The following is a 15,439-nucleotide window of genomic DNA, read 5'->3' on the forward strand; positions in this document are numbered from 1 at the left end:
AGGTGTTGGGATTACAGGCGTGAGCCACCGCGCCCGGCCAATTGGTCACTAATTTCTAGCTCCCGGGGGAAAGAGGGTCCTGCGTTCGGGTCCCACGTTCGAATCCCGCCTCCGCTACGCCCCTGGTGCGGATCCCCCGACCGGTCCCTAACCATCCTGTGCCTCAGTTGCCCATAATGGAAATGGGCCCGGAGCACCCTGGCGCGTGTCGTGCCTGGGGAAGCCCCTCGGAATGGACGGGGCAGCTTTGCGGGATGCCCCAGACCTCGGACTCCGGGCGCAGCTGCCAGCAGCAGCCTGCGAGTGGGTGCCCCCGGGGGGACCACGGTCTCAGCTGTCACCGCCCCTCCCGCTCAGCGCCAAAATTTGAAAATTGCCCAGCGCCTCCCAAACTGCGCGCTGGGAGGGGGAAAGCCCCGGGCCCCACCCACGGGAAGCGCGGGGCTTTCTGGGATTTGGAGTCCAGTCCCTGGGGGTCCCGCGAGGATGGCTCTGGGCACCCGAAGCCCCTCCCCAGCGCCGAGGCAGGAGGGCGGGGCTAGATTCGAGACCCCGGTTTGCAGAGCGCAAGACTGAGGCCCAGGCCCGCTCAGGCAGGCAGGAAACGGCGCTCCTGGCGGATGGAACAGCACAGGCAAAGGCTGGGTATGGGGGTATGTGGGGATGGAAGTGCCCAGAGGGGCAGCGCGACGGGGTTGGGGGCGGGACCCCGTAGGGCCTCCAATGACGGGCGAGTTGGGGGATTAGGTCAGCCAGTGGCCAAGGCCGGTGGTCAGTGAGAAGTTGTTGGGGAGGGGGTTTCAGATCAGTCTGAGGGTGGAGAATAGGAAGTGACCCGGCCGGGCGTGGTGGCTCATACCAGTAATCCCACCACTTTGGGAGGCCGAGGCTGGCAGATCACGTGAGATCAGGAGTTCGAGACCAGCCTGGTCCAACATGGCAAAACCCCGTCTCTACTAAAAATACAAAAATTAGCCGGGCGTGGTGGCGCATGCCTGTAGTCCCAGCTACTCAGGAGGCTCAGGCAGGAGAATCACAAGAACCCAGGAGGCGGAGGTTGCAGTGAGCTGAGATCGTGCACTTCAGCCTGGGCCACAGAGCAAGACTCTGTCTCAAAAAAAAAAAAAAAAAAAGTGACCCCATTTCCCACCCAAACCTCAATAATCCTTCTCCCCTCCGGCCCCGCCTCCTGTAGTAGTATTTATTTCCCATTGTGCTTTACCATCTGTCTTTATATTTTATATTCCTCTCTTTATGAGGAACGAAAACAGTATCAGTTCTCTAAATACACAGTCACAGCTTAGCTCCCTCTTACCTGGCTGGTTTATTTGTTGTTTGTTTTGAGAAAGAGTCTTGCAGCTGGGCACGGTGGCTCACGCCTGTAATCCCAGCACTTTGTAGGGCCGAGGTGGGCGGATCATTTGAGGTCAGGAGTTCAAGACCAGCCTGGCCAACATGGTGAAACCCCATCTCTAGCAAAAATTAGCTGGGCGTGGTGGCGCACACCTGTAATCCCAGCTACTCGGGAGGCCGAGGCAGGAGAATCACTTGATCCTGGGAGGTGGAAGATGTAGTAAGCCGAGATCGAGCCACTGCACTCCAATCTGGGTGACAGAGTGAGACCCTGTCCCCCCTGCCAAAAAAAAAAAAAAAGAGAGAGAGAGAGTCTTGCGCTGTCATCCAGGCTGGTGTGAAATGATGCAATCATAGCTCACTGCAGCCTCCACCTCCTGGGCTCCAGCGATCTCCTTGACTCAGCCTCCCAAGTAGCTGGGAATACAGATGCACGCCACCACGACCAACTAATTAAAAAAATTTTTTTTGTAGAGGCCAGGTGCAGTGGCTCACGCCTGTAATCCCAGCACTTTGCGAAACCGAGGTGAGCAGATCATTTTGAGGTCCAGAGTTCAAGACCAGCCTGGCCAACATGATGAAACTCTACAAAAATATAAAAATCAGCCGGGCATGGTGGCGCATGCCTGTCATCCCAGCTACTCAGGAGGCTCAGGCAGGAGAATCTCTTGAATCCAGGAGGCAGAGGTTGCAGTGAGCCAAGATTGGGCCACTGCACTCCAGCCTGGGGGACAGAAAGACTCTGTCTCAAAAAAAAAAAAAAATTGTAGAGTATTGTAGAGTTGGGTCTTGCTATGTTGCCCAGGCTGGTCTCGAACTCCTGGGCTCAAGCCATTTTCTTGTCTCAGCCTCCCAAAGTGGCTGGGATTGCAGGTGTGAGCCACCATGCCAGGCTTCCTGCCTGGGTTCTAAGGCTGGGGGTCTATCTGGTAAGAGGGGAATATTAGCGAGTGAATGTTGGCTGTTGGAGGCAGGTGGGCTCTTTCCCCCAGTGTCCTCAGTAGGCTGGAAAGGGCATTAGATTCTCAGTGTGTGATTTACTGGGGTCTCTGGCGGAGGCTGAGCCAAACCCCCAAGGTGAGATGTGTGAAAAGGAGGAGTTCCCCAGGCAGAAGGAAGACCGGGCCAGTTCTAGGTCAGGAGGAAGTTATTCTCCAGTTGGGGCAATTTTGCCCCTCTGGTGACATATGGCAATGTCTGGAGACATACTTGGTTGTCACAACTAGGGGGCTGGGGCCGGACGCAGTGGCTGACGCCTGTAATCCCAGCAATGTGGGAGGCCAAGGCGGGCAGATCACTTGAGGTCAGGAGTTCAAGACCAGCCGGGCCAACATGGCAAAACCATGTCTCTACTAAAAATACAAAAACTTAGCCGGGCATGGTGGCACGTGCCTGTAATCCCAGCTACTCGGGAGACTGAGGCAAGAGAATCGCTGGAACCTGGGAGGCGGAGGTTGCAATGAGCCGAGATTGTGCCACTGCACTCCAGCCTGGGCTACAGAGCGAGACCCCGCCTCAAATAAAAATAGAAATAAAATAAAAAATAAGTAGGAGACTGGGATGCTTGTGGCATGGAGTGGGTGGAGACCGAGGATGCTGCTCAACACCCTGTAATGGACAGCATCTCCTGACTCCAACCCCCTGCAACAGAGAGTGATCTGGCCCCAAATATCTAGTGCAGAGTTGGAGAAACACTGCTGTACAGGTTGTCTTGTTAAATTACATTTTTGGGGTTTTTTTTGGAGACGGAGTCTTGCTCTGTCGCCCAGGCTGGAGTGCAGTGGTGTGATCTCAGGTCACTGCAACCTTTGCCTCCTGGGTTCAAGCGATTCTTGTGCCTCAGCCTCCCAAGTAGCTGGGATTACAGGCACACACCACCACGCCTGGCTAATTTTTGTACTTTTTGGAGAGAGAGGTTTTTGCCATGTTGGCCAGGCTGGCCTCGAACTCCTGGCCTCAGGTGGTCTGCCTGCCTCGGCCTCCCAAAGTGCTGAGATTACAGGCATGAGCCACCGCGCCTGGCCTTGTTAAATAAAATGTATGGCAGGCCATTGTTTTAGACAATACGGTCTCTAGTCCCCAGCAGACCAGATAAAATTGGAATGGAGTCACTAGTGCTAGGTGCCACGTAGTCAAACTGAACTTTTATTTTTTTATTTTTTGAAACAGGGTCTCGCTCTACTGCCCAGACTGGAGTGCAGTGGCGCAATCATGGCTGACTGCAGACTTGAACTCCTGGATGCAAGCCATCCTCCTGCCTCAGCCTCCCGAGGAGCTGGGACTACAGGTGCGTGCCAGCACACATGGCTAATTATTGAAAATTTTTTTGGCTGGGTGCGGTGGCTCATGCCTGTAATCCCAGCACTTTGAGAGGTCGAGGTGGGTGGATCATGAGGTTAGGAGTTCAGGACCAGCCTGGCCAAGATGGTGAAACCCAGTCTCTACTAAAAATACAAAAATTAGCTGGGCGTGGTGGCGGGCGCCTGTAATCCCAGCTACTCGAGAGGCAGAGGCAGAGAACTGCTTGAACCCAGGAGGTGGAGGTTGCAGTGAGCCGAGGTCACGCCATTGCACTCCAGCCTGGGTGACAAGAGCGAGACTCCGTCTCAAAAAAAAAAATTTTTTTTTTGTAGAGACAGAGTCTCACTGTGTTGCCCAGGATGTTCTCAAACTCCTAGCCTTCAGCGATCTCCCCATCTCAGCCTCCCAAAGTGCTGAGAGCCACCCGTACCTGGCCTCAAACTGAACTTTAAAGGGTGCAGGTTTTCCAAAAAAACCATTCACAGCCACCAAGCCAAAGGGACCCGGTTAACCTGATAAGGAAGGCCCCTCAAAATAGAGGGGGTTAAAACACACCCTATGAAAAAAGTAACTTTGAAACAACCAATTGGTTTTTATTTCATATTTTTATTTTTACTTTTTTTGAGACAAAGTCTTGCTCTGTCACCCAGGCTGGAATGCAGTGATGTGACCATGGCTCACTGCAACCTTGACCTCTCTTGCTCAAGCAAACCTGCCACCTTAGCCTCCCAAATACCTAGGACTATAGGAGCCCAGCTAATTTTTTAATTTTTAATTTTTATTTTTTGAGATGGAGTCTCACTCTGTTGCCTAGGCTGGAGTGCAGTGGTGCAGTCTTGGCTCCCTGCAACCTCCGCCTCCCGGGTTAAAGCAATTCTCCTGCGTCAGCTTCCCGAGGAGCTGAGACTACAGGCATGAGCCACCATGCCTGGCTAATTTTTGTATTTTTAGTAGAGACGGGGTTTCACCATATTGGTCAGGCTGGTCTCGAACTCCTGACCTCATGATCTGCCCGGCTTGGCCTCTTAAAGTGCTGGGAATACAGGTGTGAGCCACTGCACCTGGCTAATTTTTTATTTTTATTTTTAGAAATGAGGTCTTGCTATGTTGCCCAGACCAGTCTCAAACTCCTGTGCTCAAGCGATCCTCCCACCTTGGCCTCCCAAAGTGCTGGCATTACAGGCGTGAGCAAACCACTGTACCTGGCCTGGCTTTTATTTTATGTCTTATTTCTCTTTTCTTCAGCCTTTTCTGCCTATAATGCAGAATGCCCATCCTCTCTGCTCAGCTCACTGGAGTGCCTATTTAATAGATTGAATGCTGTCCGATTCATGAATTGCTAATAAGAGCCAATGAGATCATTAAACTGAATTTGTTGAAATTCATACTCCTTGACAGCCTCTTCTGGACATTTTATACCAGTGGCATTCTACACTATATGGCTTTTTTTTTTTTTTTTTTTTTTTTGAGACAGTTTCTCATTGTTGCCCAGGCTGGAAGGCAGTGCTGCGATCTTGGCTCACTGCAACCTCCACGTCCCGAGTTCAAGAGATTCTCCTGCCTCAGCCTCCCGAGTAGCTGGGATTACTGGCGCGCATCTCCATAGTAGAGATGGTGGTGGTGGTGGGGGGTCTCCCTATGTGGTCCAGGCTGGTCTCGAACTTCTTTTCTCAAGTGATCCACCAGCCTTGGCCTCCCAAAGTGCTGGGATTACAGGCGTGAGCCACCACGCCCGGCCCTGTGTGGCCTTTTGTGTCTGGTTCTTTGAACACGTTTTGAGGTTCTCTAAGTGGGGAAACAGGTACTAGAAAGCAACCCAATGCTGTTTCCTCGTGGCGGAGCTGGGAGTTTGCAGCCATGCAGTCTGTCTCTGGAGTCAGCGCCTCTGCGAAGCGGGAGCTGGACGGAGACTTCAACTTCCGGCGTGCCCCGCGCGCGCCCGGTGGCCGGACTACCAGTCCCAGGCTGCCCCGCCGCGGCGGGCGGCGGGCGCGGCGCGGCGCGGCGCCATCTTGCAGCCGGCGGCGCGGATTGAATGAGCCCGCCGAGCCCGGGCCGCCGTCGGGAGCAGCGCAGGCCGCGAGCCGCAGCCACCATGGCCACGCCGCTGCCCGGCCGCGCGGGCGGGCCCGCCACGCCGCTGTCGCCCACGCGCCTGTCGCGGCTGCAGGAGAAGGAGGAACTGCGCGAGCTCAACGACCGCCTGGCGCACTACATTGACCGCGTCCGCGCGCTGGAGCTGGAGAACGACCGGCTCCTGCTCAAGATTTCAGAGAAGGAGGAGGTGACCACGCGCGAGGTGGGCGCCGGGGCTTAGGGGCCGGGCAGGGGTGCAGCCGGCAGGCCCCGCCCACCGCGGGGCGCGCGATCGCGGGGACCCTGGGCGGGGGTGCAGACGGGGACGGGACCCGGCTTCGGGGGTTTCCGCGGGGTTTCGGGGGGCCCCTGAGTGAGGGGTGCAGCTCGGCCAGGTCCCTCCCACCGCGGGGTGCGCGATCGCTGGGATCCTGGGTGCAGACAGGAACGGGCCCGGGTCTCGAGGGTCTCCAGGCGGTTTCGAGGGGCCCCTGAGTGAGCGGTGCAGTTCGGCCAGGCCCCGCCCACCGCGGGGTGCGTTGTCGCGGAGACCCTGGGCGGGGGTGCAGACGGGGAGAGGCTCCGGCTCGGGGGTCTCCAGGAGGTTTGGGGGCTCCTGAGTGAGGGGTGCTGCTCGGCTAGGCCCAGCCCACCGCGGGGCTCCCAATCGCGGGGAACCCTGTGCTGGGATGCAGACGGGGACAGTCCGGCCTCGGGGATCTCCGCCGCGTTTCGGAGAGTCCCTGAGTGAAGGGTGCTACTCGGCCAGGCCCCGCCCACCGCGGGGTGCGCGATCGCGGGGGAGTCTGAACGACTCCCGGCTTGGGGTCTCCAGGGGGTTTGGGGGGGCTCCTGGATGAAGGGTGCAGGTCCTGGCCACCGCGGGGTGCGCGAACGCGGGGACCCTGGGCAGGGGTGCAGACCGGGACGGGTCCCAGCTTGGGGGTCTCCAGGGGGTTTCAAGGGGTCCCTGAGTGAGGGGTACAGCTTGGCCAGACCCAGCCCACCGCGGGGTACGCGATCGCGGGGGACCCTGAGCAGGGGTGGGGACAGCCTGGCCTCGGGGATCTCCAGGGGGAGACCCTGAGTGAGGGGTGCCACCTGGGCAGGCCCTGCCCACCGCAATTTCTGAGATCTTGGGGGACCCCTTGGGAGGGGTGCAGACCAGAATGGCCCATTCTCTCGGGGACCCCCAGGGGGTTTCTAGGGCACTGAGTGAAAAGTGCAGACCAGGAATGCCCCACCTATGGTGGGGGTCCCTGAGTGAGGGCTGCAGAGGGGCCTCCATCTAGCTCTGGGGACCCTTCCGTGAGAGATGCATTTTGGGGCCATGAGGGTTACAGACTAGGGTTCCCCACCAAAGAGAGGTCCTGGGGATTTGGGGGCTCCATGAGTATTGGGCTGCAGCCCCCCATATGCCTCGTCCCTCAAAGGATTCCAAGGAGAATCGGTGGATACCCCCCAATTCTGGGAGTGGGAGTCTCTGGGGATGGAGCTGGGTATTGGGGTATCCGGGGGGAATGGGGTGGTCTCTGGGCTCCAAGGTGACTGAGGGGTCCAGGCCCTCTGAGGAGGCCCAAGATGGGGTGTGGGGGCGTCTTCCTGGAGTCTCTGGGGTGAGTCATGTGGTCTCAGTTCTCCCTGGAGCTTTATCGAGTTCCCTGATGAATCCAGAAGAGACTGGTGACTGGGGTGGGAATTAGGCCCCTCATCTCTCACCCGGGCCCAGGGTGGGTAGGGGGCCGAGGGAGAGGTTCTGATGCCTTGGGGTCCCACGGGAAATTTGGGAGGCCCTTATTTGTGCCCTGGGGTCACCGGTGGCCTGGCAGTTTCTGCCCCCAAGGGAATATGAAGGAAGGGTGAGAGTTGGGATCTTGGGTCCAGTGGAAAGTGTTGAGGTTCTGAATGGGCCCCGAGGCTTCAGTGCAGACTGAAGGAGAAGAGGCGGGAAAGTCTGCCCACCAAGGGGATGTGAGGTCGGGGTGTCTTGGGGTCTGGGTGCAATCTGTCCTGCCCCCTAACCCAGCCCTGGGGAGGCTCTTTGTCCCTCCCTCTGGCCATGCCCAATCCAAGGACAGGACTCCAGAATGGGGGGCAGGCAGGAGCACCCACTTGATTCCTGCCATGGGTTGGAGTCCTGGGGTCCCCAGGTTCCAGCGTCCTGTTGGGAGAGCCGGGTGCTGAAGTCGGGATTTGCAGTGCCCAGCCCCCACTCGCCCATCTGGAGATCAGAGGACGTGGTGGGCTTCTGGGAGAAGAGCTGCTGGTTGAGGGGGTTGAGTCATTTCTGGGAGCCACTGACCCTCTGTGTGACCTTGGGCTAGTCACTTACCCTCTCTGGGTCTCAGTGCCCTCGCCTTTGGAATGGGTGTAATTATAATACCCACCTCTTGTGTGTGGGGCCACAGCAGGTTAACTTTTGTTTAGTGGCTCCCTGTGGGTTCTGTTGTCACAGTGCCCTGGGGACCGGAAACCTGAAAGAATGTAGCTGGTGCCTTCAGGCAGGTAGAAGGAAGATCAGTGCTTGGTGGGGTCCCCTGCTTTTCTTTCTTTCCTTTTTTTTTTTTTTTTTGAGATGGAGTCTCACTGTGTCGTCCAGGCTGGAGTTCAGTGGTGCAATCTTAGCTCCCTGCACCCTCTGCCTCCCGGGTTCAAGCGATTCTCCTGCCCCCGTCTCCCGAGTAGCTGGGATTACAGGTGTTCACCACCATGCCCAGCTCATTTTTGTATTTTTAGTAGAGACAGGATTTGGCCTTGTTGGTCAGGCTGGTCTCAAACTCCTGGCCTCAGGTGATCCGCCTGCCTCGGCCTCCCAAAGTACTGGGATTACAGGTGTGAGCCGCCGTGCCCGGCCAGTCCCCTGCTTTTCAATTAGTGTGGCTTTGGGCAGGCCCCTGTGTCTCTTGGAGCCTCCATCTTGCCATCTGTCCAGTGGGGATAGCATTGTCCCAACTTAAAGGCCGCCTGCTGGACCCGTGGCATGCAGGGTTAGAGCTGGTTTCTTGTCTTTGGGCCTCTGTTGTCCCACCTGCCAATGGGACGAATAGCTGCAGGGAGCTTTGAGGGTGCAGGGCCTGGTGAGTGCTGGGGAGATACCAGCCCCAGCCCCACTTGACACCCTGTTGGACTGGCCCTGTGCCCTAGAGGGAGCCTGGCCCAGCCACCTCTCGGGGCCGCAGCAGCGTCCTTTACAACTCAGTTCACTCAGGCTGGGTGAAATGCGGGTCTGACTCCGGTGAAGGCAGCCATTCAGCAGGTGACACACTGCCCCCCACCCACCCCCCCATGAGCCCTGTCACCCAGCCGTGTCTGCAGGGCATGTGGCAGGGGACAGCTGGGAGTTCCGCCTGCGACTGGTGGGCCAGGAACCCTGCTAGTGGGGAGCAGAACTGGAAGCCTGCTGGGGTGGGGGCCGCTGGTGGGGGGGCGTCACGTGGGCCCACATGGAGGGAGTGACCTGGAATAGCTGGGGGCCTTCTAGACACAGGTGGGCCAGGTGGGGTTCAGAGAGCAGCCTCAGGCTCAGGCTGGCAGGATGGGGGCAGGGGAGGGAGCTCTGAATGAGGAGGGACCTGGGGTGTCAGGCCTCAGAGCATGCAGGTCCCTGGACAGCAGGGCCTCTCTCACCTGGCCAGGTTCTGCCCCCAGGGGACTCTTGGCCAAGGCTGGGCATGCCTTTGGTTGTTACACTGGGAGAGAGACATCATTGGCATAGAGTGGGTGGAGGCTGGGGTGCTACTCAGCGCCCCGAAAAGAGAATTAGCTGTTCCCCATGAGGATGACCCAGCCTCCATGAGGCTTACGCAGCCATGACAGTGGCCAGGCCGAGGAGCCTGCTGGGAGGCGGGAGGGACTCAGTTCAGATTTTTTCAGGCTCGTAACACGACTCACAGCATCCTGGTGTGTGGTGGCCCCCGAGGTCCTCACACACGCCTTTCTCACTTCTTTTTTGAGATGGAATCTCACTCTGTCGCCCAGGCTGGAGTGCAATGGTGCAATCTCGGCTTACTGCAACCTCTGCCTCCCAGGTTCAAGCAATTCTCCTGCCTCACCCTCCTAAGTAGCTGGGACTACAGGCGTGCACCACCACACCCGGCTAATTTTTGTATTTTAAGTAGAGATGGGGTTTCACCATGTTGGCCAGGATGGTCTTATCTCTTGACCTTGTGATCTGCCCGCCTCAGCCTCCAAAAGTGCTGGGATTACAGGCGTGAGCCAGTATGCCTGGCCTTTTTTTTTTTTTTTTTTTCCAGACAGAGTCTCTCTCTGTCGTCCAGCCTGGAGTGCAGTGGCGTGATCTTGGCTCACTGCAACCTCTACCTCCTGGGTTCAAGAGCTTCTCGTGCCTCAGCCTCCCAAGTAGCTGGGATTACAGGCATGCACCACCATGCCCGGCTAACTTGCTCACTTCTTTCCTGCCCGCAGGAGCTCACCCTTGCACACTCGTATAAAACCAGGCCAAGCATGGGTTCCACATTCCCGTGTGACACTAGGGGGTGTCTTTTGACGGTGGATGAATCACCATATACGAGAGTTGTTGGAGGGCTTGGGGAAGGGTGGGGTGGGGGCTGGCCAGATGGGTATTTGTTGAAGGAGGATCACTGGGTGCTGGGGGCGGGGACGGGTGCAGGGAGGCAGCACCGTGGCCGGTGTCCAGGCGCGGGAGAGGCAGGTACTCCAGGTACCTCCCTGCCAGGCCTTAACGTTCCCAAGGGAGGAGACCTGGCGTCGGCATCTTCTGTCTTCCCCCGCCCCGGTGTCCCCTGGCTGCTCAGGGCTGCTGGAGGGGGTCTCGGAGGCAGCCCAGGCGAGTGTGGAGGATGGAGTCCGTTTTGGAAGTGACCCCAAGCCGGTGTTTGCATTTTCTGCACAGAGCTGTAGTTCTTAGCCAGGCCATTTTGTCCCACCGTGGCCTCCTCCAGCAGAGTTGTGCTGCTCTGTGTGTCTGAGGATTCCCAGGCAAAGGCCATCTCAGGCCATCTGAGCCCTGCCAGGCCCACATGTGTGGACACACTTGTTGGCATCCCTCAAGCCTAGCACTTGCTAGATGCCGTGAAAGATGGAACAAAAGGCCCAGCCTGTCCCCAGCCCTTTGCAGTGCCTTACAAGTACAGGGAGGCCGTCCTGCCCCGGCACACCTGTTCCGCAGGCTCAAAGGGTCTTCGTGAGGTGCCCCGGCCTCTAGACAAGAGCTTTCCTCATCATCACAGCACAGCAGACCAGGCATGGTTGGCCGACTTTTTCTAAAAAGGGCCAGACTGTCTCCATCTGAACCACTCAGCTCTGCCATAGGGTGAAAGCTGCCTTAGACCATAGGTGAATAAATAGGTGCAGCTATGTGTTGACAAAACCTTATTTATACATATGGAACTGTGAAGTGCATAGAATCTGCCTGTGTCACAAAGTATCTTCATCTTTTTCCCCTAGGCTTTATTGTTTTTGTTTTTGCGACAGTCTGGTTGTCTAGGCTGGAATGCAGTGGCACAATCTCCGCTCACTTCAACCTCCACCTCCCGGATTCAAGCGATCAAGCGATTCTCGTGCCTCAGCCTCCCCAGTAGCTGGGATCACATGTTTGCACTGCCACGCCCGGCTAATTTTTGTATTTTTAGCAGAGATGGGGTTTCACCATGCTGGGCAGGCTGGTCTCGAACTCCTGACCTCAGGTGATCTGCCAGCCTCTGCCTCCCAAAGTGCTGGGATTACAGGCGTGAGCCACCTCTCCTGGCTACCCCTAGCCATTTAAAAATGTAAAAACTGTCTGGGCGCAGTGGCTCACACCTATAATCCCAGCACTTTGGTAGGCTGAGGCGGGTGGATCACGAGGTCAGGAGATTGAAACCATCCTGGCCAACATGGTGAAACCCCGTCTCTACTAAAAATACAAAAATTAGCTGGGCGTGGTGGCGCACGGCTATAGTCCCAGTTACTTGGGAGGCAGGAGAATCGCTTGAACCCAGGAAGTGGAGGTTGCTGTGAGCTCAGATCGTGCCACTGCACTCCAGCCTGGGCAACACAGTGAGACTCTGTCTCAAAAAAAAAAAAAGAAAAATCTTGGGTTACTTTTTTTTTTGAGACAGAGTCTTGCCCTGTGCTCGCCCAGGCTGGAATGCAATGGTGCAATTTTTGTGTTTTTAGTAGAGATGGGGTTTCACCATGTTGACCAGACTGGTCTTAAATTCCTGACCTCAGGTGATCTGCCCGCCTCAGCCTCCCATCATCTTATGCCAGGTGCGGTGGCTCGTGCCTGTAATCCCAGCACTTTGGAAGGCTGAGGCAGGCTGATCCTCCTGCCTCAGCCTCCCGAAGTTGTGGGACTGCAGCTGTGAGCCACTGCTCCCAGCAACATCCATCATGTATTCAGACTTCCTCAGTTTCCCCGATGTCCTTTCCTGCCCCAAGACCCCATCCACTATCTCGTGACATTTAATGACTACGTCCCTGTCTCCCAGGCTCCTCCAGGCTGATAGTTTCCTCCACGTTCCTGGTTAGAGGTTCCGCTTGGTCCTGAGCGGGCTGGGCAGGTGTGCAGTAGGACGTTCCTCAGTGGGGGTTTGTGTGTTGTTTTGCTTATGGTCACGCTGGGGTGATGGGATAAGTAATGTTTTAATGGAATATATACATATATACGTGTGTGTGTATATATATATGTATATGTATTTTATTTTCTTTTTTTTGAGATGGAGTTTCACTCTGTTGCCCAGGCTGGAGTGCAGTGGCGTGATCTTGGCTCACCACAACCTCCACCTCCCTGGTTCAAGCGATTCCCCTGCCTCAGCCTCCTGAGTAGCTGGGATTACAGGCATGCGCCACCACACCCGGCTAATTTTGTATTTTTAATAGAGACAGGGTTTCTCCATGTTGGTCAGGCTGGTCTCGAACTCCCGACCTCAGGTGATCCACCCGCCTCAGCCTCCCAAAGTGCTGGGATGACAGGCGTGAGCCACGGCGCCCGGCCATATGTATATGTTTTTTTGAGACAGAGTCTCTCTGTGCCACCCAGCCTGCAGCGTAGTGGCGTGATCTCGGCTCACTGCAACCTCCACCTCCCGGGTTCAAGCAATTCTCCTGCCTCAGCCTCCCAGGTAGCTGGGATTACAGGCACCCGCCACCACACCCGGCTAATTTGTGTTTTAATAGAGACAGGGTTTCACCATGTTGGCCAGGCTGGTCTCAAACTCCTGACCTCAAGTAATTCACCTGCCTCAGCCCCCCAAAGTGCTGGGATTTCAGGCGTGCACCACCGCACCGGGCCCTAATGGAATATTTTAAAAAAATCAATTAATTCAAAAAATCTAAAATGAACAAAATATTAATTCAAGTCAGGTGTTGTTTAGTGACAGGGATACCTTGTGGAAAGCATGTCGTTAGGAGACGTCCCCCTTGTGTCGGCATCATAGCGTGCACTCACATTCCTGGATGGTGGAAGCCACCACGTACCCGGGCTCTGGCGTGGCCTGCCAGGCCACAGACCCACACCGCCTGTTCCTCTGTGGAATGCTGTGGGCACCTGTCACACAATGGTAAGTATGTGGGCATTTAAACACGAGAAAGGGCTGGGCGCAGTGGCTCCCGCCTGTAATCCCAGCACTTTGGGAGGCTGGGGCAGGCAGATTGCTTGAGTCCAGGAGTTTGAGACCAGCCTGGGCAACATAGCAAGACCCCATGTCTAAAAAAAAAAAAATTAAAAACTAATTAGGCGGGCATGGTGGTGCGTGTGCCTATAGTCCCAGCTATTGGGGAGGCTGAGGCAGGAGGATTGCTTGAGCCCAGAGGTTGAGGCTGCAGTGAGCTGTGATTGCGGCATTGCTCTCCAGCCTGGGTGTGGCTCTGTCTCAAAATAAGTAAATAAACACAAGAAAGGTGCAGTAAGAATATGGTATTAGGTTCTTTTTATTTTTATTTTTTTTTGTGAAGTGGAGTCTCGCTGTTGCCAGGCTGGAGTGCAATGGCCCAATCTCGGCTCACAGCAACCCCTGCCTCCTGGGTTCAAGCAATTATCCTGCCTCAACCTCCCAAGTAGCTGGTATTACAGGTGCCTGCCACCATGCCCAGCTAACTTTTGTAGTTTTAGTAGAGATGGGCTTTCTCCATGTTGGCCAGGCTGGTCTCGAACTCCTGACCTCAGGTGATCCACCCGCCTCAGCCTCGCAAAGTGCTGGGATGACAGGCATGAGCCCCCACGCTGGGCTTGCATTAGTCTTTTTTTTTTTTTTTTTAAGACGGAGTCTTGCTCTGTCACCCAGGCTGGAGTATGGTGGTGCTATCTCAGTTCACTGCAAGCTCCGCCTCCCGGGTTCACGCCATTCTCCTGCCTCTGCCTCCCGAGTAGCTGGGACTACAGGCGCCCGCCACCACGCCTGGCTAAATTTTTTGTATTTTTAGTAGAGACGGGGTTTCACCATGTCAGCCAGGATGGTCTCGATCTCCTGACCTCGTGATCCGCCCTCCTCGGCCTCCCAAAGTGCTGGGATGACAGGCATGAGCCCCCACACTAGGCTTGCATTACATCTTACAGGACTGCCGTGCGCACGGTCTGGGGGTGCCCAGCATGCCGCTGTGCTTGGCTGCTGTTGCAGAGTCGCTGCTTTTTCTCACCTTGAACGGTCTCCTGTGTGTCCCAGCACTGATCTTGTCTTTGTTGGAAACTGCTGTTTTGTTCATCTTGGCCCCTCTGCCTCGTGAGCCGCAGTCAGCTCTCTCTCTGTGGGGACAGGAGAGCTCGCGTGTGACCCCGATCCTGAAGGTGTCCTGTCGGCCCCTCCCTCGAGGTTAGGGGCATTTGGGAGCTTCGAGGGAGGGGCAGACACCACCATGCCTGCACCTGGTACCCAGCTGTTTGCAGTGTGGAGCTAGCCGCTTTTTCCTGACCTGGGTTATTCTAGAAGTCTGTTCCTAGGACACAGATGTGGAGGGCATAGCCCAGATGATCGCCTGCATGGGAGGGAGGGCTCAGGGGTGGCCGGGGTGCCGCAGGAGGAGCTCGCTTTGCACTGCTGCTGCCTCTGTGGGTCCCCGTCCTGCAATTGGTCCCCGCAGACCTGATATGTCTAGGACCCAGTGGTGGTCAGGAGGAGGCTTTTTAACTGATCCGTGCCTCAGTTTCCCCATATATAAAATCGGGTTGGGAACCCTTATCCCGCGCCATTGTAGGTTGACAGGACTCGGAGCTGCGGTGCTGGGGCAGCCTCAGACTTTGACTTGTCCAGATTGCCCAGGATGCTTTGGTTTGAGGCTGAGGGCCCCACCTCGGAAGAGGCCCAGTCACTGCCAAGGGGTGCGTCCTGGCAGGCCCCCAGCCCTCTGCACAGGAGCCTTGCCTGTAAGATAGGGGCATGGCCCTCCAGATGCAGGCCGACCCTGTACCCACCTTGCACAGACGCCTGTGGCCCTGTAGGGCTGTGGGAACGTCACAGCGTTGTAGCGGGCCGTGCTGGGACTGGTTCCGCCTGCCATCCTCCGGTCCTCCTTTTCCTCAGCGCCGGAGCTGGAGCAGTTAATTTCCGCCTCATACGGTTCACCCAGCTCACCCATAGGTTTTGCGTTTTCATATATCCACAGCTGTGCCACCACCAATGCGTCCAATTTTAGAACATTCATCCCCACTAAAAGAAGCCCATCCCCATCAGCTGTCACTCCCCGTCCCCTTCTCCAGCCCCGCTGCCCACACACCCCCTTCCTGTGTCTGTGCACTGGCCTGACCTGGACA

The 15,439-nt window shown here is 56.4% G+C and overlaps 1 protein-coding gene and 1 long non-coding RNA gene across 3 annotated transcripts in view; both read left to right on the forward strand.

Moving 5' to 3' along the window:
* The first annotated feature begins 448 nt into the window (after positions 1-448).
* On the forward strand, positions 449-3,686 carry LOC115830869. The gene is made up of 2 exons (XR_004026377.1): positions 449-653; positions 3,523-3,686. It is a non-coding gene; the product is annotated as an uncharacterized LOC115830869 (long non-coding RNA).
* A 1,970-nt stretch (positions 3,687-5,656) lies between these two features.
* LMNB2 (lamin B2) overlaps positions 5,657-15,439 on the forward strand; it is a 29,438-nt gene continuing 19,655 nt past the window's right edge. For both annotated transcript variants that reach the window (XR_004026372.1, XM_030795910.1), the window contains exon 1: positions 5,657-5,953. Coding sequence is in view for 1 of the 2 variants with exons in the window: in XM_030795910.1 (XP_030651770.1) it covers positions 5,690-5,953 (264 nt within the window). In the remaining variant the exon portion in view is untranslated. The remainder of the gene's footprint in view (positions 5,954-15,439) is intronic.

Source organism: Nomascus leucogenys, chromosome 17, assembly GCF_006542625.1.
Source record: "Nomascus leucogenys isolate Asia chromosome 17, Asia_NLE_v1, whole genome shotgun sequence".
NCBI classification, from domain to species: domain Eukaryota; kingdom Metazoa; phylum Chordata; class Mammalia; order Primates; family Hylobatidae; genus Nomascus; species Nomascus leucogenys.